This window comes from Octodon degus, unplaced genomic scaffold, assembly GCF_000260255.1.
Source record: "Octodon degus isolate 3935 unplaced genomic scaffold, OctDeg1.0 scaffold00051, whole genome shotgun sequence".
Taxonomy (NCBI): Eukaryota; Metazoa; Chordata; class Mammalia; order Rodentia; family Octodontidae; genus Octodon; species Octodon degus.
The window spans coordinates 14070277-14097438 of NW_004524627.1; the positions used below are offsets into that span (position 1 = coordinate 14070277).

General features: G+C 35.2%; 1 protein-coding gene across 3 annotated transcripts in view; it reads right to left on the minus strand.

The window, feature by feature from the left end:
• Ints6 (integrator complex subunit 6) overlaps positions 1 to 27162 on the minus strand; it is an 89044-nt gene that overhangs the window by 61070 nt on the left and 812 nt on the right. The window contains exons 2-4 of one of the 3 annotated variants that reach the window (XM_004633102.3): positions 26905 to 26982; positions 25936 to 26085; positions 8673 to 8762 (exon numbers count right to left, since the gene is read on the minus strand). In XM_004633102.3, the coding sequence (XP_004633159.1) occupies positions 8673 to 8762; positions 25936 to 26085; positions 26905 to 26982 (318 nt within the window). Of the gene's footprint in view, positions 1 to 1030; positions 1255 to 8672; positions 8763 to 25935; positions 26086 to 26620; positions 26681 to 26904; positions 26983 to 27162 lie in introns of those variants that run through there. The other 2 variants (XM_023717213.1, XM_012515149.2) reach the window with 2 other exon arrangements.

Genomic DNA, 27162 nt, shown 5'->3' on the forward strand with positions numbered 1-27162 from the left:
ACTAGAAGAAAATTTTAGAACTTCTTTCATATAAATGTTTTCATCCCATCTTTTCTAAATTCTATCTTTGTATATTTTCTAAAATAATGGAATGAACAAAGCAGTGGAATATATGCACATATATATATGTGATTTTTTAAATTTTAAAATGTGCATATACTGGATATGGTATATGTGCTGTATCATTTGTTGCTAATATAGGTGGCTCAACAAAAATCAAAGCAAAATTAATTAATTAATTAGCTTATGAATTTATTGTTTGGTGCTGAAGACTGAATCCAAGACCTTGTGGATAACAAGGCAAGAGTTCGACCACTGAGCCACATCCCAGCCCTAAAATCAAAATTTAAAAATAAGTCTCAGGACAAGATAGGAGTTTACTTATAACTTAGCAGTCAAGGTTATCATAGGAGCAATAAGATTCTAAAGTGCTTCAAATCATACAAAAAACACGTAGAATTAAACTTTTCCAAACTGAAACTCTCAAAACCTCTCAAGCAACTTTGTAAGGCATTTTAATGAAGCAGGTAGAGTATTCTCCAAAGTTAAATGCAAAAGAACATGAGCTATAAAAATCCAAACAACTACAAAGGTAGTTGGGTTTTTTTTTTAATTTATGATAAAACAAGTCAAGTGCAAACTTGTCCTTCCAATACCTGAAGTTCTAGTGCCTGATAATTAGTATTACCTCATTAGCTAAAATTTTTAAATTTGAAGTTAATTTGATTAAGTTTTGTAACTAATGTGTTTTTTCACTACAACAGCAAAGCTACATCTACAACAAATACTAGCCTGAGGCTCTGAAGAACCTGGGAAATACCAAATTCTTTTTTAGAGCTATTAAGCTTAGAAAGGTAGTTTTTAATAACTTTAAAGTTGGGATCTGATATCATCAACAAATTTATAAACTTAAAGTTAATTTACCAATAGAATCTGGATTTATCAGGTCAGGGTTGTCACACTATGCTGAATCAGATTCTCCAACAAATAATCACAGCCCCCAGAGAGAACTACACTCTACTCTGCTCACCTTTAAGGTTTTTTCTGAGACCTTCCGAGATGACTAGCATCAGACATTTGAGGAAGGCTAGCCATTAGACAAGGCTTTTCCCCACGATCTGACTGCTTGAAGTGACATCCAGGATCAGGTCGATCCTGTATCCAGGAATCATGACCCTCCCTGAGGCACCAGTCATCATTGAGACAGTCAGTGCACTTTGGCACTTCTTGAAAACCACTGGGCTGCTCCTTTAGCTGAAAGGAAAAAAAACATCAAAACCACAACAAACAAAACAAAGGGGGAAAAATCAGTAATTCAATCTGAAAAGAGAGCGTGGGGAAAAAAATAAAACAAACAGCCTTGTCTACATCTAAACATGGCCTTGCATTAATGTAAAGACCATAGTTGCAATTTTGTGCCAGTCATTGCAAAGAAAATTCCTAAAATACAAACGTAAGGATTTAAAATTTACTGTATTATATCTGCAAAATACTGAAAGTGGAAATTAAGTAACTGTGGAAATATAGGCAAATAAGTATAATCAAGGTATTTATAAACAACTAGCAGCCTACTGCTTAAGTGTGTGCCCTTTCAGGAGCACTTAACATTTCCATTTTCTCAAACTATAATCTAATTCAGAGCAGCATAAAATATCCAACCAGGCTGTGTTTAACCAACACCTATCAATGTGGTTAAAGCCAGTCCACTAGTTTTTTTTTTAAATAATTAGACAAATACCCTCTTTAACGGACTTGACTCTTGCATCAAGTATACTTTCCACAGCATGATCTTGTTCAAGTATCCTGCTGAAGGTCAATGTTATTTGCTTAAAATAAGTAATTTTAAATGCTAATATCATTATATCCTTATTTTAAAAATTAAAAAAAAATTAAAAGCTAATGAATAACATAGTTTACGGTTTAATCTCCTTCAAAATAAAAATTGTACATATAACAATCCAGAGATAAAACTCAATTCATTTCTATGTTCAAGTAAAAAAATACTTCCAAAATAAAATATTTAAAGGCAAGAAAAAGCCCCCAAGATAATTGTTTTAAAATGTGCATGTACAGAGGAGAGTTTGGACATGAGTTCAAACAGTTCATAGAGTCCTCTGGAGCCCCAACATGGATGGAACCAAGGTTTAGAACTCTAATGAAATTCCATGGCTCAATTCCTAACTCTTCCCTTAAAAGCTAGCTCCTTCTGACACTGCCAGTCCCACAGAAAACCCACTACTATTACGGACTACTGGACTATATTGCAATATTTTGCTGAATTCACGCACCTACAATATTTAAATAACAATGGAACACCCTTCATTGACAAAACTAAACAAAAAAAGAGGATACTAATGATCATTTTGTATCTGTATATTCAAAATAGGATAGATATACAGCTACTTTCTCTTAATTCAATGAATAGAAAGATTTGTCCTAATAGTGTTTGTGGACAGGATATCATCGAAACTGTCTCACTGCTATATATTTCTTAATTATTTAAAGAAAACCTAGCTCTTAAGTTCTCATAGAGACTTTTTATTTCTATCACTAGATTTCTCAGTGTATTATATTATTTACTGTACCTGCCTATTTTCATGATACTATGTTTTCTAGAGGTAAGAGCCCTATGTAAATCCATCTTTGGGTCCCAGTACCTAGAATATAAATACAGAACTAAATACATACATGCATGATGTTGTCACTATTCTTGTCCATTGCCAAAGTTACTACTACCACAGGAAAAGTTATAGAATTAACCTAAAACGTACCTTAAAAAGAATTCATCCTGGAAGGATATTTTAGAGTAACTCTAGAAAATTAGTATAATATATACCAAATCTATAAAATGCCCTCAGAGGGTCAGGGATAGTCGTTTTTTTAAAGGACAATAGACACATGGAGACTCAAGCCAAGTGGAAGCTATAGCTTTTTGCAAGCATACTAGAATACTAATGTAATCCACTGTATAAAACTCCTAAGCCAGGAATAGCTAACAAAGGGCAAATAATATAAATTAATTATTCTCTGCTTCTCAACCCATCTTATACTTGAGATTTAAGAGTAGTTCTCAATACAGTACAATTAAACCAGCAATTTCAGACTGAAGTTGGCATTCAAGTTAGTATTCTGGGACTATTCAATTATCTATTCTAAACCATATCAAACAGATTAGAAATTATACTATTAAAAATATCAAAAGAAAATCAATTCCATAACACTTGGTGATGTATTTTCAAGTTTAACAATTTTAAAAGGCAAGAATTATATCTTTTTTTTTTTAATTTTTATTTATTTGGGGGGGGGCCCAGCTCAGCCCACCAGGGGGCGGGGCTGGCTGGCATGTGGTCTGGGGGATCGAACCGTGGTCCCTGTGCTTTGACTAAGCTTGTTCTAAGTAGGTGCTTTAGACCACTGAGCCATCTCACCAGCCCCTCTATCGCAAAATAATTTTTTTGCTGGCTTTGCAGATTAAAAACATCTCTAGAAGCCAGTTGTGGTAGTACAACCTCTGAAAGGCTCAGGCAAGAGGACCCTGAATTTCAACTCCATCTCAGCCACTCAGCAACTTAGTGAGATTCTGTCCTAAAAATTAAAAAAAGGGGCTGAGGACATTGTGAAGGTACTGGGTTCAATTCCAAGTACTGAAAAAAAATTTTTTTTTCCCTATACTTGTTTGTTATAGCTTTTCATTTTCACATGCTCTTTGTGTAGTTTAAAAGAAAAAATATTAGCAGTTATATTGTGTACTAAAACAAAGGGTTCCAAACTGGGTCTAAAAATCAACTGAGATGCCTTATAAAACACAATTACCAAGTTCTTCCCCAGCTCAACTAAACAAGGTTTCCAAGAATCAAAGGTAAGACACAGTACTTTATAATACATACTATATAGTTATGATGCAGCCATCTGAAAGGTAGCATTCTAAAAACAATAATTTATATATGGAAGAGCTAGAACTGGACAGTAATGTAAACAAATATCTCTAAATTGAAATTTCCTTACATATGTAGTCTTATTGCTTAATGATTCTAACATGCTAATAAACAGAAAGTAAAACTGTTTCACCCTGATCTATCTTACCATAAAATTTTAGGTAATAGATTAATTACTATGGCCATACAACTTCACTAGAGATCAAAGTAATGTTATTTTACTTACTGTACTGTTGTTTACCTACAAGCATTTCAAAAAGATGGAAAAAGAAAATGTAAATTCCCTGCACCATATTCTTATTAAGTGTTATCAGAAAGCTAAACTGATACAAACTATGTACAGTGAAGCATATGCTTAGAATACCTGAATCACAAATCAGAATGATGCTGAACTTGAAACTGTTACACAAGATACTTGATACATTCTATCATGTCTCTATGGCATTCAAGATTTCTTACAGATCTTTTTAAAAAAGAATGTTCCCTAAAATTCTAAGTATCCTAGGAACAAAAACGACATCTATATCTGTATACTCCTTACCCCAATTAAAAGTTTTGATGGACTTTGGCACATAATTTTCTAGCTATTTTAGTGAAAAAGTTACAGAAGAAGCAAACTGTATGATTTCTGATTTCATACACAAAACAAAATTTCAAAAGAAGTCTAGATTGTCTTTTAATCATTAAGAGTTAGATGTAGCCAGGCCTGGTAGTGCAGGCCTGTTAATTCCAGTTATCAGGGAGGTGGAGGCAGGAAATAATCAAGTTCGAGCCCAGTCTGGGCAACTTAGTTACCAAAACACTGTTTGCAAAATAAAATTTTAAAAAGGGGTTATAGATCAATGATAAGTGTTTATCTACCGTGTGTGAAACCTCTGGTTCAATCCCCAACATGTGGCAAAATGTTAAATGGAAGCCATAATTAAAAGTCACTGCTAGTTAAAGTAAAACCATTTATACTAACTAGAATGATCCAGAAAAACCATTACAACCAACCCATACCTTAAAATCCAGTAGATTTTTGTGTCAACCTCAGAAAATTCACAATTTAGAATATAAGACCCCAATCTATAGCCATCTGTATATAGTTAGGATTACTCAAATTTTTTTTTTGACAAAACATGTGCCCTAACTGAACATCTGCCCATTATGTAAGTACTTGTCCTAGTTGATCATAAAACCTGGGGAAGCTAGTAAAAAGCAAAACATACTGTCATAAAGCCAATGATTTCTTTTGAATGCAAGTATGTTCTCTAAAATGTTGGTCTCTAGAGCAATCCTAACATTGATGAAGAGATTTAGAAGGACTCATCAGCATATAGAAATGCCAATACTTGAAACATAACACTACTATTAGCACTTCCAAGGAAGAGAAAAGTAACTGCTACACTCTCCTGGAATGTCATTCATCACTAGGAAGGCGCTGGCAGGATTTCTTCGAGGCTACTTTATTGAGCAATAGTTAGCTCTGTAAATAACAACAGTTATCCATTACAAAACAATATTCAGAGAACCTGAGCATGAAATAAAAACCAGTGTTAAGGGTATTTGGCCATAGATATGTTTATTAACATCAAAAAATAACAACTATGGGGTAAGAAATCCAGGTCAGCCTGGCCAACCTATCACAAAACAAAAAATAAAGTGCTGGAAGTATAGCTCAGTGTTGAAGTGTTTGGCCAGTACGAACAAAGCCCTAGGTCAATTCTCAGTAGATGTTCCCCAAAAAAGGAGACTCCAGTATCATAGCTACCCTACTCCTATGTAGAAATATTACAAACGGTTTTTTCAAATTGTTGTATTTTTAAGAGAACACAAATAACATATATAGAATTGATCCAGAAAGTATCACAAATCCTGGACAAAGTTATCCAAAACCCTGAAGAAGGAACAGTCTCGACACTTCTACATGAAGCCCAAGACAGACATGAACAAAATGCAAAATGATTAGGTACAGCTCAAGATTCTCCATCTTTAATACAAAGCTGTTTCTTTCCTAGCTCATGATACATTACTAAGTGATGAGGTGTCATAGAGATGATATACCTATTATATTTTTGATAAACATGTTGTAAGAAGTTGGGTCATCTAAACCTGTACATACTCAGCCAGGTCTAGAGATAATACAGTACCCAAATTTTTCCATTAACTATCTTCCAGCCTCAGAACTTTACACTGGGCTTCTTTACAAATTTCACAGACACAAACAATTAGCCAACACACTGTATCAAATCAATCTTAAGATCCTTGAATTTAATCAGTAAAAATGATATATTACAAAACATTACACAGAAATTGACACATGCATAAGATAGCTAAGTTAGCCTTCCCCAGCCCTTTAGTATTTCCATACACTTAGTATCTCTCATCACTCATAAAACTGTTGAACATAAGCAATCTTCCATAGGACTGTGAACTTGAGGACCAGAAATCCACCCTGTTCATTTACTTCATTGCCTTGATATGCTCCAGTCACAATAGCCATTAATGGAACACTGAATAAGAACAGAATACTTGTACTACACTTGGATAAAAAGGTGAAATGAGATATACAAGAAGCAAAATAAATAGAAGATAAATTTTAAGATCATAATAAGATCAAAGAGGCAACAGATATAAGTTAGGAAAAAAGCACTAGAGTCTGGAGGGCTTGTGATATCTTGGAAATTAAGACTAATTCTAGATTTTGGCAACAGCAAATGTTATAATCCAAGCAAATCACTTAGCCCCTCTGGATTTCAGTTTTCTCGTCTATAAAATAAAAGGTAAGACTAAATGAACTCTATTAGGGTTATCTGAAAGCAGCAGGTTCACCTACTCCTGAAAAACAGCAATGGAGAGAATATACCATGGTAGATATATACAACTCATGAGCAAAAGAATGGGCAAATACATGAATAGTAACAGGTCACATCAAGAACAGCCAAAGCCAACCAGGATATATATACATCCGTAATCAGAATATTACTGATACATTCACTCATCCAATATTTAAAATACCAACTTTGCTGAAAGTAAAGGCTAGGCGATTTCAAGAGAAAGCAACATAAAGATAAAAGTGTTTATAATTCCTTAGTGGAAATTAAAATGTAACTTATGTACCCATCACACATGCACATGTATATACACATAGAAAAAGCATCTTTATGCTCCACAAGTGGGAAGGCTCCTTAAAATGAATTACATATTCAAGTTAGAATATTCCATAATAGTTCAGCAAAAATTAAACTTAAATAGTACTTCTAAGGGGTGTAATTTCTATCCCAAAAGATACATCTTCTTGAGAAATGAAGAACAAAACATAAGCCAGGCATAGTGACGCTTCGTTTGCAACTCTAGTTGCTCAAGAGGCTGAGGCTAGAGGGTCTCAAGTCAAGGCTAGTCTGAGCAATTCAATACCAGTCTCTTTCAAAATAAAACGTTAAAAAGGCTTAGGAATATGAAGTGCTTGCCTAGTATGTGTGAGGCCCTTGGTTTAATCCCTAGCACCAAATGAAAAGGAAGAAATGGGCAGTAGAGGGAATGATATCGAGCCTAGGGCAGTGGTAGTGAACCTATGGCACATGTGCCACAGTTCTATCAGCACAAAAATCAAGTCACCCAACAACCAAAATTTTTTTTTTTCTGAAGTAAACCTTCAGTATTTAGGTTTAATTGCAGTGTGAGTACTGTTGGTACTCAGTGTTGGTACTCTGTGATAAGTAAGTTGCTTGAGGGTTGCAGTTTAGTCTCTAAAAGGTTAGCCATCACCAGTCTAGGGATATAGATCAGTGGAAGAGCACTTATGTAGCATGCACAAGGCCCTGGGTCCCCCAGCACCTCAAAAAGAAACCAAGCCAAAATACAAAAATGCCATAAATGAGATTAAAAACATAAATCTGAATATACAAACAACTCAGGCCTATATAACAACTTCACAACCAAAATAAAATGTCTTAACACAAACCTTCTGCCCCAGAAAAGTAGCAATAACAATCAATTTTGAAGTTGACTACCGTATTCAATACACTTTCTAAAATTAGTATTTTTTTTTAATGTAAGCTCAGTTCTCAGTATTATATTGAATGTCAGAAAAGATAATGAAGAACTAAAGTGTATTATTTCTGCTAACAAGAGCTGGTAGAACATTTAAGGAGCTGGACCTAGTTGGAGAAAGTTACATCATGGGGGTCTGTTTCTCAAGGTGACAATGGGATGCAGATCTCTTCCTTTCTCTTTGCATCCCACCCACCATGAGGTGAGAAGCTTTTTCATCCTTGTGTTTCCGCTGTGATGTAATACCTTGCCACAGGCACAAATGCAACATGCTCTATCAACTAGGGGATGAAAACCCCTGCTTAAAAGTTGACTTATCTCAGACATTTCCGTGACAGTGACGGAAAGCTATCACAACAATTCAGTAAAATATGGATAGAAACTTATTAGAATTCTGTTTCTACTCTTTAAAATCTGAAAATTCATTTTAACTAATAATTCATTTTAACACCCTCCTATAAACTTATAAAGACACAGATAACTGGGATAAAAAGCTCAAAAATCTTTCACAAAAGGGACTCTTATTCAAAAAAACATTAAGACCATTCCTAAACGACGGAGGCAGATGGGCCCTAAGAAACAGATGACCCTAAACTGCACCTGAGAGAAAACCTATCAGGTGTCCAATACCCTATAGTTCATATACAAAGAAAGATTTTCCAACTATATTTACACAGTATACATGATTTAAGCATAACTTACCTCATCCTGGACTCCACTGGTAGTGGTCAACTTGCTCCCATCAGTAATTGTAATAATTATTGCTGGCTCCAAGAAAAAAGGATTTCTTCCCTAAAGTCAAAAATATATTGATCGTATTAATGATCAGACTTTCGCTTACGGTTATTTTTTTTTTTTTTTTAGTAAATTAGTAAAAAGACAGTTCTTTTGACTTTTTGTATATAATCCCTTTCTTCTCAGCTTCATATAATATATACTAGTTTGTTCATTTTTTAAAAGGCTTAGAAGGACACACAGAGTTTCGCCTAAAAAAAGTGGAGTTAGATAAAGATGAATTTTTCACTTCTATGTATGTTTTTGGGGGCTTTTTTTATTTACGGGAGGGTCTACAGGGTGTTCGGGGTCTCACTACTAGATTGGACTCACAGTGAACCTTCTGTTTACAACCTACCAAGAGCTGGGATTACAGGTGCACACGACACCATGCCCAGTCTCAATTGCCATTTCAGCATGCCTCAGGGGCAGGGCCAGCATGGCAGGCCTGGAGATTGAAGCCCTAGCCCCTGTGCCTGCTTACAGGCGCTTTAATCCACTGAGCTATTTGGCCAACCCCTACATATGCTTTAATAGTATCTTGTTACTATGATATTTATGTACCTTAAAAGTATTTAATGTCTTGAGAGAAATACTACTAGTTGAATTCTAGCAATTTGACTTTTTTATTATAAATTAAAATAAAATTATAAAAGAAACTTCCTTGGGCAACCTATTTGAGACCTTTCTTTTTCCTTCATGAGCTATTTCTATTCCCCATTCCTTTTCCCAATCCATTTTCCTACTCTTAACCTCTGCTGTTCCTTAGAATTCATTCTTCAACTTCAGGGAACATAAACTTGACATATGAGACATCTAGCACTTCCCCTCTATATGCCTGTGCCTAGGCACACAAAATTCCATTCCATGCTGCCTTGGGGGATTTTTTTAAAAAAAAAGCTTCCTTAAAAAGAAAGTCAGGGCTGGTGAGATGGCTCAGTGGTCTAAAGCACCTATTTAGAACAAGCTTAGCAAAGCACAGGGACCGCGGTTCAATCCCCAGCACCACAGGCCAGCCAGCCCCACCCCCTGGTGGGTTGAGCTGGACACACACACACACACACACACACACACACAAATAAATAAATAAAAGTAGGTAAATACACCCAAGTCTATATCTATAATCAAAATGTCTGAACAAGTGACTAAGTTATATGGATAGAATTATATGAACTCGCTCAAGGAAATACCAGGTCTACACTGAGCTTAACAAAAGTTTACAATAATCAAAGTGAACAGGTTATAATTAGGTAATGTTACCTTTAAAAAAAAATGGAGAATTTAAAAAAAAAACAAACTACACAGGCAAATGGAATTAATGTGTGGCTCTCAAATGTTCTCTATATAAGGCAGTTAACTTCAATACCTTCCATTCAAATCATGAACCACCCAACTCTGGAACTGTGATGAAATCTAGTTGATATAGTTTGTGAAAGATTAAGAAAAGCATGAACTTGTCTCTCACATGTAAATGATTCTCATTTGAGACATTAAGTACACTGAGTAAGAACTCTTTAGAAAGAAAAAAAAAAAAAGGTAAAAGTTTCAAGAGAGTAAAACCTATGTCTGAAACTGAAGGTTCATCCCAGCACACTGACACATCTGACAGTCCCAGGTAGTCTAAGAGACTGAGAGAAGGTTGCTTGAATTCAAGAAGTCAGGACCAACATGGACCTTGCAGACATTAAAATGTAAATACAACAGAGAAGATGAAAGTTTTATACTATCTCTTCTCTGCCTTGTACACTAAATTATTCTCAGGAGCTGCATGTCATCTGTCCCTATTATTGTTTACCATGATATTAATTCCCTTCAATTATCATGTACTATGAATTATATTCCATTATTGCAAAATTTTCAAGCTTTACAAAAATGTAGTTTTAATTCTGTTAAGACTTAATTACTACTATATAACATTATTAGCTATCTGCTAATTATCTAATTCTTTTGGGAACCATTATTTCATATTTTAGTCAAGAATATTCATATAATCAACTCAATGTGAGACTAATCCATTAGAATTTCCCTCAATATTCACTTCAAAGTTATATCAGCCTGTCATATTTATATTTTTTTTAAAAAAGCTCTGCCACAAAAAAAGCAGCCAGCAGAGGGACTAAAAGTTTACTTTTGCCATTATCAGAATAAACTCCTAAGTTTAACTTTCAGAACAGCATCTCATGACCTAAAGAATTCTAGATGTACCATTAGAAAATATAAGGCCAAGTACAATGTTCTGCTTCAATAGCTATTTATAAGCAGATATCTTGTCAATTAGAAAACCTTGCTTTTAATGTTAGCCAACTTATTAAGTAAAAACTTCAACTGAGATTTCTTATTACAGTATTCTCAGCAACAGATTATTAAAGTGTTAATTCTATTAAGGTATAGAATCTCAAGAACTTTAAGAATTCTCATAAGCAGATATCCAAACAGTATGGTTTGGAAAATACTAAAACGTTATTCTGAAAATGTAAAAGTAAGGTGACTTCTGGTACAAACTAACATCTTGGGGCCAAAAGCCTTATGTTACTCAAAAATCTGAAAATGTAGTGGGGACATAAAATTCATTCTTTTACTATCCTTAAACAAGTCCTAACTAATCTAATCCAAAAGGTAAGCAGTCTTGAGCACTCAGTACCAACTGTATTGGCTATATTCAGTACTGGGCCAAAAGACCCAAGTTTTCTTCCTGTGTACCATACTTCAGTGCAGTGTTAGTTCTCTGAATGATCTTGCAAAGCAGTCAAGTGCCTGTGAGTACAAATACCACAACTTTCCCACGGTTTAAGTCTTCTTTTAAAGAAAAGTTGATACCTAGAGTTAGCTAGCTAGCTCTCTGGCTCTGGCATGACAGAAGTTAACCCATACCAACTACTTGTTTTGTTTTGAAATAAAGCCTCTCAAGGTAGCCTAGGTTGGCCTCAAACATGTGACAATCCTCTAACCTCAGTCTCTGCAATGCTGAAATTACAGGCCTAAGTACCACACCTGGCCCGAATTACGTGATCTTAACATTTTGCCAAATCCCAGTGAAGTGCGATCTAATAGAGGACAACAAGAGCTTAAAATATAAATTTGCAGGCCACACTTATCACCGAGCAGTAAAACCAGAGAATATCCCCAAATAAGATCTTATGTTTTTTTCATTATGAAACTTCCTTCTTAGGCAAACAGCAAAAAACAACAGAAAAGATGGTAAGGGCTACACTGAGAAATACTAAATCATTAAAGATTCATAGGCAAATACTGGTATTTCAGTATTTCACAGGATTGCTGTTAAAAATCTTGTATTGGTTAAACTGCTAAATCAGATGGTCTGTGGTTTCCTTTATTCAGATTTTAGTACAACTTATACAGATAGCAAAAATAATGAAGAAATGAAGTCTCTATTATATATCCTGCTACTTTTCTGTTACTATGGTTAAAAGGTAACATATGTTCTTCTAAAAATGAGAAGCCTCATATTCATTTAAAAATATTTCCTGATACTTGACTATGTTTGTGAAAATGCAAATATCATAAAGCAAAAATTCAAATATAGAACCATTAGTATTTAACATATTTTCCTACTTTATTGCGAAAACTATAATCCAAAAACTTAATCATTTTACTAATAAAAATGTTACAACTACACACACAAGGAATCTTTTTATACACCGCAAAGCAAACTTTTTCACACAACCATTTTTCCCCATGTCCTATTAATTGCTCTATTCATATTTATATACTTAATAACTATCTTGAAACCAGTTTCAATTTCTGTGATCCTTAAACTACAACAAGATGTATGAAACTATGGTTTTGATGTGCCAGATCTATCTCATAATTCACTGTCACAATTACTATTAGTTCTTAAAGGGTGGGGAGTTCTGTTAAAATTAAAATGTATACACAACTGATTATACATTCCAAATATGTAATTAATGAAGCCAATAAAAGCCTGAGATGTTTACACTTAATATCCCAAAGCCAGAATTAGAAACTTTACATTTGTTTTTTTTTTATTTTTTTTTTATTTTTTTTTTTTTTATAAATTTTATTTATTTATATGTGTGTGTGTGTGTGTGTGTGTGTGTGTGGCCAGCTCAGCCCACCAGGGGGCGGGGCTGGCTGGCATGTGGTGCTGGAGGATTAAACCGCAGTCCATGTGCTTTGCTAAGCTTGTTCTAAGTAGGTGCTTTAGACCACTGAGCCATCTCACCAGCCCCCTACATTTGTTTTAGTATTCAGAAAGCTATTATTTTTACTGTTATGATTTGATGGCCACCTTAAAAAAAATTCATTTTAGGAATTTAGTGTTTTTGCCTAAGGTGCTAACACAGGCTTGTAATCCAAGGTACTCAGAAGGCTAAAGCAGCAGGATCACAAAGTTGGACAGCCTGAGAAACCTAATTAGTAAGAACCGGACTCAAGCTTAAAAAAAAAAAAAAATGCTGTGACTGCACTCCCTGAGTTCAATCCCCAATACAGAAAAGAAAGAAAAAAAAGAAAGAAGAAAATTTAATGCTTTAAAAATATCTTGCATACAAATGATTTCTGAAGGACATATTTACATAACATTAGTTATGACTGCCTCTGAAAAAATAGAAATAGCCAACTTTATAACTTTTGTAATAGTTCCACAGTTAAAAATCAAGTATATTTATTACAAACTTAAAACCAATACTCTTCAAAGTTAAAATGTTTAATACCCCAAAGTAAAAATTTTTAAAACCTACTAATGTACAAAAATCTAGCAACTTAGTCCACTAAAATCTATAATTACATAAAAACATATTAAAATGATATATTACAATAGTTTAAGTAATCCCATTGTGTAATTTTATACCAATGCCTACATTAAAAACAAAATAAAATAAAAATAACAAAATAAGAGGACTTAGGGTTTAGGAATATTTTGGAGGGAATTACAACATATTTATTTCCACTTAATGAGTAACACCATCCTGAGATTTCATTTAAATAGATCAAAACTTAGTAATATAAGAAAAATCCACAAAACAAATTATTTAGGCTTGGCTAAAAAATTAACATAAAGGAACTCAGTAAGTGATAGGGCTAAATATAACTGCACAAAAATATAAATTCGACAGGGGCCCAGCCCTAGCTCAGTTCTTTAAGTGGCTGCTTCCACAATGCTGGCAGCCTCAGTTTGCTGTAGTTCGATCCCCACAACACTCCAGCCATGCAAAAGTGCCCTGAAGGCATTCAAGGAGCAAAACACACACACACAAAAAAAAAAAAATTCCAAAAATATAAATTCGATACATATCTGAAATATTAATTCAGAATTTGAAATTTATATTTCAACTGCAGTCTAAAGTTTCAATACAATTATTCTAACATATTAATCTTGATCATACCTATAAAACAGTAGCAGTGTGACAGTGTTTATACTGGAACAGGAAGAACAGTAAGGATAGTAAAATAATTCTACTAACATTTGGGGTATTATTAGTAATATTAATACATAGCCATTATATGAGGTGGAGTCACAATATAACTGCAAATTATAGTAGATATATGTAATTGGATATTATAACTATTGTGGATATAACATATCCACTGTGTAAATAAATCAGAAAAAAATTAGAGCAAAACATGATAATATATATGCGAGGAAGATGATAGAGAAATAAATGGCAAAGTATAAACACATTTCCAAAGATTGATAAATGAAGATATACATCAATAATGTTAAAATTTAATCTGACATTAACAAAACATCCAGATTTACCTATTCTCTTAAGATTAATCATCTTGTATCATTGATTAGTATAAAACCTACTAGTTATTAATTTTGCAAAAATGAAATCACATATTGAACTCAGCATTGAACTTAGTTTTAAAACCATAGCATAAAGACCCTAGATATAGGGCAAAGAAGTACATAATAATTCTGGTTATTTAAACATCCACAACACAAATATGTGCTCCAAACAATTCACACACCAAAGAGGTGTACCAAAAAAACAAAAAGGAAAACAGTAAAATTCCCTGACAGCTTTCAATAAACAGTTTAAAGACAACTAAAAATCATGTCTCAGACCAGTAAGGTCAGTAATAAACATTAAAAGAAAATTAATGAATAAGGACCTATAAAAGCACAGTATGGCCAATTTTTTTTTTTTTTTTTTTTTTTTTTTCCCCAGAACCGGGGATTGAACTCAGGCCCTTGCACTTGCCAGGGAAACACTTATTCCACTGAGCCATCTCCCCAGCCCCAGCCAATCTTAATTGAATAAGATAAAGTATTTGTTTTAGGAGCCACACTTGGTAAAAATATGCAATTTTAGTTTTCTAAGGATTGATTCACTAAAATTTTTAAAGATATGTTTAAATTTGTCCAAATCTATTACATGATTACATATTTGAATTAAAATTTCTAGGAATCCATGCTTAATAGATTTCAATTCTAGCAATTCAATTTATTGACATTTGTGGTAAATACCTCCTCAATTTTTGAAGACTTAAAATTTTGAAACAGTTAATATTTTTGGAAAACACAAATCTTGGCCACATATTTGGGCCTATGGGGGAAAAAAAAATGGGTAAGCCTTAGATCTTCACATAAAACTACCAATAGTTTTATCACCAAAATATGCTTAAGAAAGAAGCTAATGTCCCCTTATGGATAACTATTCAGACTGCTACGCATTTTAAAACATTCCTGTAGCTCATTAAAATAGAAAATTGGAAACACAAGATTATCCATTTGTATTTTAGAATGCAGGACTAGACATTATCACTTCTAAGTTAACTATAAAATTTAAAATAAAGATTTCATGCCAGTTATTCAGGTTCTACTTTTCTGAATGTTATCTCTTGTTTTTTCTAATTTGCTAGTTTGAGATATGAGACTGCACAACAGAAACTTACATTAATTATTACAGTTAAAGTATACAAATGGTCAAGAATGATCATAATTCACGCATTACCAGAAACTATCAGAACATCATTTGGCAATTCCTAATAACCCAAAAGTACTATAATTTGTAATTATGTTGTAGACCCAGCCTTTGTATTATCCACTGTCATTTGCACCCTAAGCTTTCTCTTTACATTGCATACTCAATCACCCTCAATTTCTTGCTAAAATAATCAACTGCTTTTAATTCCTTCAGAATATTCTCTTTGAATGTTTCCAACATTGAATTTCTACAATAACCATGCTTTGCCAAAGTTCTCTAACATCTAACAATGTTTACTACCTTTAAGGCAAAATGAAACCTTTCCTTTAACATGCCATCATCAATGTTATCATTCACTAGTCATCAACTGTGTTACCTTCTAGGTAATACTACAGTATTGTTTCTCACATATTCATAGCTATTTTCATACCCATGAAGTTTATAAATGATATCCTTCCAAGGACCTTCACCATGAGTCATGTATCTTATTTGAGCAAAACAAATGGTTGGAAAATATTAAAACATAACTGTTTTAAGTCACAGATTAAAAAAAGAAAATTTATGTAGGGATTTTCATAATCACACTGAAAAATTTGTCTTGTGGTTGCAACTAATCTTCCTAAATTAAGACTTTTACATTACTTTTAATGTACAACCACCTCTCTCAACATATTAACAATCAAATGCCAAATCATATATGCTCTGAAGAAAAGCCTTCATGTAAAAACTCCCTCTTAGGCTGATCACATACTGTTTTCCCCACACAAATTTAGGTAACAATAAAAGAGACTAACATTGAACATCTGACTTACTTCTGGATGAGGATATACTCTCCCTATATCCCATGCCAACCATACCAACTTAAACTCTAAAGTCTTTGAAATGGACTGTGCACTAAAATTTCAAAGACTTACAATGTTTACTTTAAAAATCAAAAACATGTTTAATAAGTACTCATCAAACTATATTTCAAAAATAAAAGATTTTAGGGAAAAGACTTGCTAAAAACAAGAGGAAAACAGTTTCTTGAAAATGTATATAAAGCTTTCACTCAAAAAAGCTTTATGTTCTTTATAACCAGAAATTTTTCTTCAACTGAACTACTTGGACAGCTTGTTTACTCTAGCTTCCTGGGGTGGAGATACATTGGTTTATAGAGTATCTGTATTTTTGTCAGAAATTTCAGATCAGCAAGGCTTGGTCCTGTCAAATATTTGTCAGAATACTGATGGTTAATCATTAACTGAGTTCCTACACTGTGCCACGTAGGCAATTTTGCTAGGTGATTAGCAAATGCTATTTCTAAACTTCACAAAAATTTTTAAGATTCACATTAACACCACTTTAGGGAAGAAAAACCTGAAGCTCAGCAAGGTTCAACACATTAGCTGGTGAATGGCAGAGGCATACAAAGCTGGTTCTACTGAAGTTATTTCAGTATCTTCACACCAATTGTTCTGAAAAGGACAGGATTAAACAAAGTTCTATGAGCCAGGTAAATTCTATAAACCAGGTATAGTGACACATGCCTGTAATCCCAGCACTCAGGAGGCTGAGGCAGGAGGACTGCTGGGAGTCTGAAGCCAGCTAAAGTGAGTTCAAGGCCATCCTGAAACACATAATGAAACTCTGTCTCAAAGAAGAAAAAAAAAAAAAAAAAGAAGAAAGAAAGCTCTATGTACTCCTAACTTCACTTCAATGTATCTGGGACTTATTTTACTTACAATAAAATACAATGTCCAATGAAAAGTTCTATAAGCAGGTGCAAAAAGTCAGTGACTTTTTAAAGAATGTATATTTAAAACATCAACTAAGCTTCAGTTTGGATTTGTGTTTTTAAGTTGTATCTCAACAAAAAGGTTGGGGATTGTGAAGAGCAATCAAGAAATAATGACAAACCAAGGTAAAACCAAAAAAAAAAAAAAAAAATGTATTTTGCTTATACGTTATCTCCTTATAAGTCCACTTAAATTACATAGTTAATAAGACTAACAAAAATTAAATGTAAGAAAATTATTTTTAAAATGTGGGGAAATAGGGTCAATGTATATGAGTACCCAAGAAAAAAAAATCCAGTATCATTTTAGATTATAAATGAGCGAATATTATGAAGGCTGGAAATAATTTAAGACATATTTCAAATTTTAAAACGTTATACAATCCTAGAAAAAATCTGACATGAACATGGCTATTACATTATATCTGCTAACTCTGACCATAAATGACCTTAAATGAATTCATAATACTTGAATAAATCAAATTGTTTCACTCAAATATTAGATCTATTCCTTTGGACACTGCTTTTCATTTTCTTGAAAATTTTCTGATTCTTAGGAGAAAAGAGGTTTAGTATAAAATCAAAGAAATATAGCAAGTGTTTTGAAAGAAAATAAAATCTAAAGGTAGGCACTGTGTGGCACATACCTACAATCCCAGCTATTTGGGAGGTTGAGGTAGAAAGATGACAAGTTTGACCCACCTTAGGCAACTTAGCAAGAGCCTGTTTCAAAAATCTCAAAATAAAAACTAGAAAGGGATGGGATGCAGCTCAGTAGTAGAGCAACCATGGGTTTGATCCCTAGTATTGCAGAAGAGGGAAAGGAGGGAAAAAGATAAAGAAACCAATCAACCACGGTCTTAAAATTTTTGTTTAACTCACCATGACTAAAATATTAATTCCCAGTAAGAAGTCATATGCATTTATGCTTTGAATTCAAATCTTCCTAAAATATCCTTTCATTTACCCAACATATGTGCTCCACAGAGGTTCCTTACAAATCAAGCTAGTGTAAATCTCATCTTAAATGCAAGGGAAGCTCTCTATTTGAATGAATCTGAAAGCATGTGCTTTTTCACATTTGTCTTATCCTGTACATATTAAGCTAAAACTGTACATTTAGCTTTTATTCAGTGTATTTCTTATACCATCCCAGTAACTTTATCCCATGATTTCATTTAACATATTTCTTTAAAAACATCCCATATTCATCAACTACCATTGTGACAACTTTGTACAAGTAGTATTTGCTTTCCTTTTACGTCTGTTTCCCTAAGGTAATGTCCAAAGGAAAATATATTTAAAGTACATAATAGACATCAGTTTTAAATGTCACTGAAATACAATTTTAAATTTAAAACTAAAAAATGGGCAAGAGATAAACTTTTTAAAACATACTTTATGTCTACTTTCCATTTTTAAAGTGGATTCTAAAAATATAACCCATTAAAATCTCTCAATTCTGTAACAATAAAGGTATAATGGTTTCGCAGCCGATTCGGAATAAGAAGCAGAGGCTGAGTAGTAATGTGTCTATCCCATATTACACAGTAATTCAACAGTAAAGACAAGATTGGGATTACAATTCTCACTTTTCTAACCATTGCTTTTTTATACAATAAAGAATAAAATAAGTCTTACTGTAAAGCCCCCTCTCAGTCAATAATTAATAAACATACTTTTAAGGAGACTTAAAAGTTTAAGGACTTATCAAAAACATTCAATGTGGAAAAAGTACTCATTTTAACAAATGCTGCTTAAGAAACTAGATCCCTACATCACATTCAAAAAAAAAAAAAAAAAACCTTGAAATAAAGACTTACACATAAGATCTAAAACTGTGTTAACTCCCAAAAAGCTCCCATGATACTGACTTGAACAGTGTTTTTGTTTTTGGTTTTTTTGTTGTTGTTGGTTTTTTTTTTTTTTTTTTGAAACAGGGTCTCCCTATGCAGCTCAGGTTGGTCTTGAGCTCACTTTTTGCAGACTGGGGTCTGGAACTCACAAGAATCCTACCTCAGCCTCCCAAGTGCTGGAATTACAGATGTGCACCATGCCAGGCAGCAATGATTTTTGTGTACAACAGATACAATCAACAAAGTGAAAATGAAACACAGAGAATGGGAAAAAATGTACAAACTGTAAGAGTTTAATGCATAAGCCCCAGAACATAATATTCCTACAGCTCAACAACAAAGTTAAAAACCTAACCTAAAAATGTGAAAACTTTCTCCAGCAAATGACAAAATTGAAAAGATGCTCAATTCAATGAAAAATAAAAATAAAATATATAATGAAACATTACACACCCATCAGGATGATGATTCTTTAAAAAAAGGAAAATGAATGTTGGCAAAGACAAAATTTAACCCTTAGAGGGGTCGAGATGGCTGAGTGGAATGAGTGCTTCTCTGGCAAGTGCAAGGGCCCGAGTTCAATCCCCAGTTCCACAAAAAAAAAAAAAAAAGAAAAACTTAGCACTGTGGGTGGGAATGTAAAATGGTGCAACAGTACAGTATTTTTTCAAAAATGAAATTATTATGAGATAATTTCACTTCAGGGCACACATCCCAAGAACTAAAAACATCTACAGGAAATACTGTCCTTATACAACCACGTTCTTTGTAACATTATTTAAAATAGCTAAAAGGTAGAACTAATCTAAGTGACGGTTAGATAAGCAAAATGTGCCATATAAATAAAACAGAAAACAAGTTAACATTGTTTTAAAAGTCCTAACAAAAGTTATATAAGGTCCATCTGAACCTTAAGGATATTGTGCTATGGTGCTGGTGAGATGGTTCAGTGGTCTAAAGCACCTACTTAGAACAAGCTTAGCAAAGCACAGGGACCGCAGTTCAATCCCCCGGGCACCACATGCCAGCCAGCCCCGTCCCTGGTGGGCTGAGCTGGCCACACACACACACACACACACACACAAATTAAAAAAAAAAAAAAAAAGAATATTGTGCTAATAACATAGCCACAAAAAGACAAATACTGTCTTTCCTTCAGTAGCTATAACAATTGGTTCCAGATCCATCCCCCTCAGCCCAATGGTGTATCTGTCTACAACATCCAGGCATCCTATTGTATACCTTAAGTCATCTCTAGACTACTTAACATATCTAAAGCAATACGTTATGCCTGGGGAACAGTGACAGCAGAAAGTCTGTATACATCCTACACAGAGAAATTTTTTCAAAAATTTTTGACACATGTTTAGTTGAATCCACAGTTGTGAAACCTGTAGATGGGGAGGACCAAATGTACCATATGATTGCACTGGTAATAGATATGGAGCGTAATCACACAAAAACATACGTAGAGTAATCCTTTCTGCTGGGGGAAGGGAGGGAAAACAGAGTTGTTGTTCAATGAATAATTTTAATTTTATAGGATAATAAAGTTCTAGATATTGACCGCACAATGGTGTGATAATATCTAATATTACTGAAATACACATTTTAAGGTGGTTAAGATAGTATATATCACCTCATTTTCCAAAATTAAAAATTTTGAAGGTCAGTGTCAGAGCATTTGCCTAGCATTTGGTAAGCCATGAGTCAGATTCCCAGCCACACACACAAACACAAACTTTACCCAGGGAAGTGCTGCACATCTGTAATTCCAGTACGTGGGAGGCTAAGACAGGAAAGCCAACTTGAATGACACAAGCAGACTTTTGTCTCAAAAAAAATTGAAACTAAATTTACAGAATTTCACTACTATAATTCCAATCCACATTCAGCACAATAGTATTTTTAGGTACTTTCATTTAAAAAGGTATCTACTGCTGGGCTGGCCATATAGCTCAGTGAATTAAAGTGCCTGCTTAGGTAGACTCAGGGACCAGGGTTCAATCCGGGCGTGCCATGCTGTACCGTGCCAGTGCCAGCCATGCCCCAGGGGTGTGCTGAGACGGTGATTGAGACAGGGCATGGTGGTGCGCCCGTTAATCCCAGCGTGTGGGAGGCTGAAAACAGGAAAATCACTACGAGTCCAATCTGTGTAGTGAGACCCTATAGACCCTGTACTAAACACAAAACAAAAAAGGTAACTACTGCTGTATGCCAATGGCAAACCTTGTTTCACCCACTACTGTTAAAAGCAAAGTCTATACAGAAATGCGCCTGTTCACAAACACCTGATTCACAAACAGAAGCATTTGGTAAAATTTTGCTTCCATTAGCAAACTCCGTATTTGGTGACACAGGTACTACTTGAATGGGAAAAAAAAAGCAGTAACATCACAATTCTACCCAGATTATCTGCAAAAGTCACTAATAGATCTTTTAGCTCAAGAATAAAAGGAGGTACAAATAGCTCAGCGAATTAAAGCACCTGCTTAGGCAGACACAGGGGCCAGGAGTTCAATCCTTGGGGCCTGCCCCCAGGGGCACACTGAGATGGCAATTGAGACTGGGCATGGTGGCTCGCACCTGTAATCCCAGCTCTTAGGAGGCTGTAAACAAGAGGATCACCATGAGTCTGATCTACACAGTGAGACCCTACAGACCCTGTCTTAAAATACAAAAAAAAAAAAAAAAAAAAACAGGGGCTGGTGAGATGGCTCAGTGTTCTAAAGCACATACTTAGAACAAGCTTTAGCAAAGCCCAGGGACCACGGTTCAATCCCCCAGCACCACATGTCAGCCAGCCCGCCCCCTGGTGGGCTGAGCTGGCCACACACACACACACACACACACACACATAAATAAATAAATAAAATTTTTTAAAAAAAAAGAACAAAAGGAGGCAAAATTGTGCCCCCCTCAGCAGCACATATACTAAAAGAGGTAAAATTAGTCTCCCTAAGCATCATTCAATTTGACCTTATCCAAATGCTATTATTTTTCAAAGAAAGGTGTTTAAAATTCTCAGAAAAAGTTAAACACAATTTTATCTCCTTTGAAGACATCAGTCTAGGACTGCCTTCACCCAAGGCACAGAACAGATTGGGTATTATTCTTATGATCTAACCTAACACTCTGATCAGTAGAGTACACTGATTAAAGCATGGGAGTGTGGAGTCAGGCCAGTGACAAAAATGATGACTTGCAGGCCAAGTGATACTGAAGTTAGCAGATAATGCAAGCTGGAACCTAACTGGGGAAAAAAAAAAAAAGTTGAAAACACTGACAGAATAACAGAAATTGCAACAGAATGAAAATAAACTGAACAACATTCCAAATATAGAACTTCAATAATTACTTAATACTTTCTACATTTCCCAAGATATTTGGGTGGGTTCAGATTTTCAGGCACTCTCAAAAGCATCAGTATTACTTGAAACTGTTGACCTTATGTTGAAAAAAAAAAAAAATCAAATTGACCTGCAATGATAAGCAATTTAGTAAAGGGATGCTACAGAGACACACTAGAGGCTACACACTGTGCCATGACTCTAAAAATACCAACAAATGTTACTGATTATCAAAATTAAATATTTATAAAACTTCTAGAGGTATAGACAGAAATCTTTGGTGAGATATCCAAAGTGCTTGAAGAAAACAGTCACCAAGAATTGTTCTTTTAGGCCAGCCAGACAGCTCAGCAGATTAAAGTGCCGGCTTATATACAGACACAGGGACAGGAGTTCAATCCCAGCACGTGCACTATGCAGGCCCTACCCCCAGGGCTGAGACTGCAATTGAGACTCGGCGTGGTGGCATACCTGTAATCCCTGCACTTGGGAAGCTGAAAAGAGGCTCACTATGAGTTCAATCTGTGTAGTAAGACCTTGTACACCTTGTCCCAAATACTTAAGAAAAAGAAATCTTTTTTTTTTTTCCTCAACTACATCAACTTTATTGAGGTCCTAAAAATCCTATGCATCCTAACCAGTACTCAAAGAATTAAGAATGCTAACTACATTAGTAAATGCAAAAAAGATACTAATGCCCTTATAATTAGTTGTGAAAAACTCACATGTCTATAATGTATATAAATACACAAATACAAACATTCATATTTAGATTCTGTACTTAAGAAAACAATTCAAAAACTTCTAAGGCTTTTAAGATACTCTGTAAAATAAACATGCTTTCTGTTCCACCTAAGTCACCTTTTCTCATTTCCTCTCAACTACTGAGATTATATACAAGTACTCAGATTTCCCAGATCTCTGTACAGAGTATGAAGTGCTTTAGAGTATGAAGTGCTTATATAAAACACTGATGTTACAGAATAAAAATGCTGCACAGAAAACAGGCAGATTTGGAAGTAGCATTACATAGAAGACAAGAATGATACACTGTATTAAATATTTGAGACATTCAAATTATTGATAATTTATAGTATTTATGCAACTAAAAAACATGATAAACATGAAAGTTTTGCTTTGAAAGAAATCTTTCAGAAAGACTTTATTAAACAATTTACTCTATCACTTTTATTCTTAAATAATTTTAATCCTAGTTTGATTTTTAGGCAAAAATCCAGGATATACTGCTTCCTATATCCTCACTTATTTATCAAAATAAAATCTCTGCCTGTAGCTGAATTAATAAATCCTAACATGCAAAAATGTCCCAATCTCCAGGCTCTTTTCTTGGTTAAAACGATCAGTAAAGCAGGACTACTTTCAATCTCAAACTTTTCATAAGATTCATAAATAAAGTGTTTTCTGGTTGAAGATGGCAACTGGGAAAAGGAAAATGTAGGTTTAAATTACAAATGTCCTCAGCTTCTCCATGACAAGCAGTTTTTACAAGGAAGCATGCTAAGAAATGTTTGAATATGTAGTAGGTAGGTATGTGTGTCCTAATGCTATTCCCATGTATGTGATGCAAAAAAAAGAAATTACTACTCTTGCTATATATTGACATGATGACCAAATAAGGTATTCAAATGGCATGTTTTAAAATTTGTCATTGAACTCAACAGCTTCAATTAAAACCTGAAGCAATAAAACACTACACAATACTATATACAACAAAGGAATATGGAAAAGACTGTTATAGAAACAGATCAACAAGTTGCAAAGAATTAAAAATAAAACAGGAAAAAAAGTAATGTGGTAAGAAAATGCAAATTTACCTAACTAAACGATGGAAACGAAACTCAGAGAAGTCACTCTTAGGTGACAATGTGATTTTAAATGCTACAGAACTAAATTCAACATTTCTAAAGATGTTCAGGTTCCAAAGAGTTATCCTATGGTAAAACATAAAACTTCTAAAATCAAGGGAACTAGGGAGACCATGGCAGAAGGCCTGCAGCAAGTTCATTAGCCTGAGCTACATAGTGAGTTCAGGAACAGCCCGAATTATACACTGAGACCACTTCTCAAATCAAAGAAACACTTTCATTTCCATCTATATAAAACAAATAGTATACAGAGGAAGAATTCCCCTGAAATTATGAAAATGTGGATTACACAACTTGGGAAAACAATATAAACTGTAGTTAAATACATTACAATAGCAATAGTGATTGCACTGCAACTTAGGAATTGGAATTCCTAAATCAGGCATGATGGAACATGCCTACAATCCTAGCATTGTGGGAGACTGAGGCAGAAAGACTGAATAAAACTGGAGGTCAGCCTAGCCAATTAAGTGAAAGAGACCCCCTCTGTCAAAAAAAAAAAGAGGATCTAGATCAGTGCAGAAGTCCTGGATTCAATCACCAGTACTACATAGAAAAAAGAAAAAAATTAATTCCTTGAGTTTAATATTCCTTTGTTGGGTACAGCATTACTTTTTTTTTTCCCCCAGTATTTTCCCCAAGGGTAGGAACAGCTTAAAAACCTCATATTACTACTTAGTAAATGTCTACATCATTTAAAGCCCTTACAGGGGCCAGAGAGATGGCTTAGTAGAATAAATGTTTGCCTGGGAAGCACAAGGGTCTGAGTTCAATCCCTGGTTCTGCCAAAAAAATAAAGCTCTTGCCTCTTCCTCTGAAAGCAAGGGAGGAGGGCTTGATGGCATTAAGGACACAAGTAAATGTTCTTTTATGTATTTCAGACCAGTTTTGTTCCAAGGGTCTGAAGTTTACAAAAACAAACTCTGGGCCTGCCAATTAATCCTTACGTATTCCTGCAATAGTTGCCAAATGGTGTATGCATCAGAAATGGAGAAATCCTAATATACTCATTACTATACTCCAGTGAAAAAGCTTACCTTTCAGAACAGTTATATACTACAGTTCAATCCTGAACAATCAAAATAATTTCTAACTTTTCTATTAATATAGAAATGAAGACCCCCTAATCAACTAGTGTAAGCACAGGTGTCCTACAGGTAGAGAATCAAACTAATATGAAGCAGGGTATTTTACCTTTTATGTCTTCAGTGAACTTCTAGGGACTGAAAACCAAATTCATACTAATCTTATAACATTTAATAGGAATATAAAACTGTGTGGAATTTCACCTTTGAAATTTGTGTATACAGATTTTAATCTGAAATGTTTTTACTTGCATTTAATTTTGGACTGTTTTCCAACAAAAAAAAAAAAATCAACTATTTTTCCACCTTAATATTCAACCTACCTGCCCATAGTTGTCTATGCCAGTTACTAATCTATTTAAATTTAATAAATCAAAAGCTGTCCTTAGAGATTGGCCAAGAGTCGTAAGTCCTTCAGCCTGAAGGTTTTTCAGTTCATTCATAAATGTTGCATGGTTTTCCTTCCATCCAGCCTGAAAAAATAAAACAAAATAAAAAAATTTCCGCATCATTGAAAGCCACATACACACAACAGCCTTTATAATGTGTTCACCAAGTGTTTCACTTTGGGCTGGCAGGTTAACTTCACTTTTGATTTGGAATGGTTTGGTTATCATGTTAATACTGTCTCTGCTAATAAAATTCTCTTGTAATGGTAGCCAGGAATAAACCTGCTTGCTCTATACCTTCTCATAGCTAACGGGCTTAACATTTTTGCAACTTCACTGGGAAATTTACCACTTAATACTCCAAAATAGGGTGGGAAGGTACTAGTGGAAAGCAGATGGGAAGCAGGACTTGTAAAGTTGACCCATAGCTGTCCCACAGGCCGGCGGCCCTCTTAGGTCAGACCACAGAGAAAATCAAGCTTCCAAGCCCCCCACTGGGCCCCCTCGTCAGCCTGGTTGATTCCCCTTTAATGCAAACCGGGGCTCGGCACGGCGGGGCCCGGCTGTCACTCGGGCTAACTTGAATAAATATCCCCCACAGTTCATTGCTGCCGCTCACGCCGCGGAGGGGAAATGTCGGCCATGTTGATCGCAGCGCTGCCACCGCCGCCGCCGCCGTGCTGCCGGGCCGAGCCGGGCCGGGAGGGGATGGCGGTGGCCAAGCGACTCCGCGCGCTGGGACACTCTGGAGCGGGGGAGGGGGCGGGAGCCCGCAGGGGAAGAGACCTGGGCGCCGAGCGCTGCGGTGGGGGAGGGGAGCATAATGAAGGGTGAAGGGGGGGTGTGAGGGCGGGCGACGGAGGAACAGGGAAGGGAAGGAAAGGGGAGGGCAAGGGCTGTTACCTTGATAGCATAGGGCGGCTCTTCGAAAGTGACCAGCATATACCTGTCCCCTCTGCTGGCAGGGTCCCGGGCACGGAGCTGCGGGACGGAAGAGGAACGGGGCGGGCGAGAGGAAAGCACAGAGGCGAGGTTACCAGGCGGAAAAGGGGCGCCCAGCGGGCCCGCGCCCCCACAGTACCGCACACGCAGCGGCAGCCCCTCCACGCCGCCCCACACACACAGATCGCTCCCCACACCCCGCCCGGGGCCGAAGCCCGG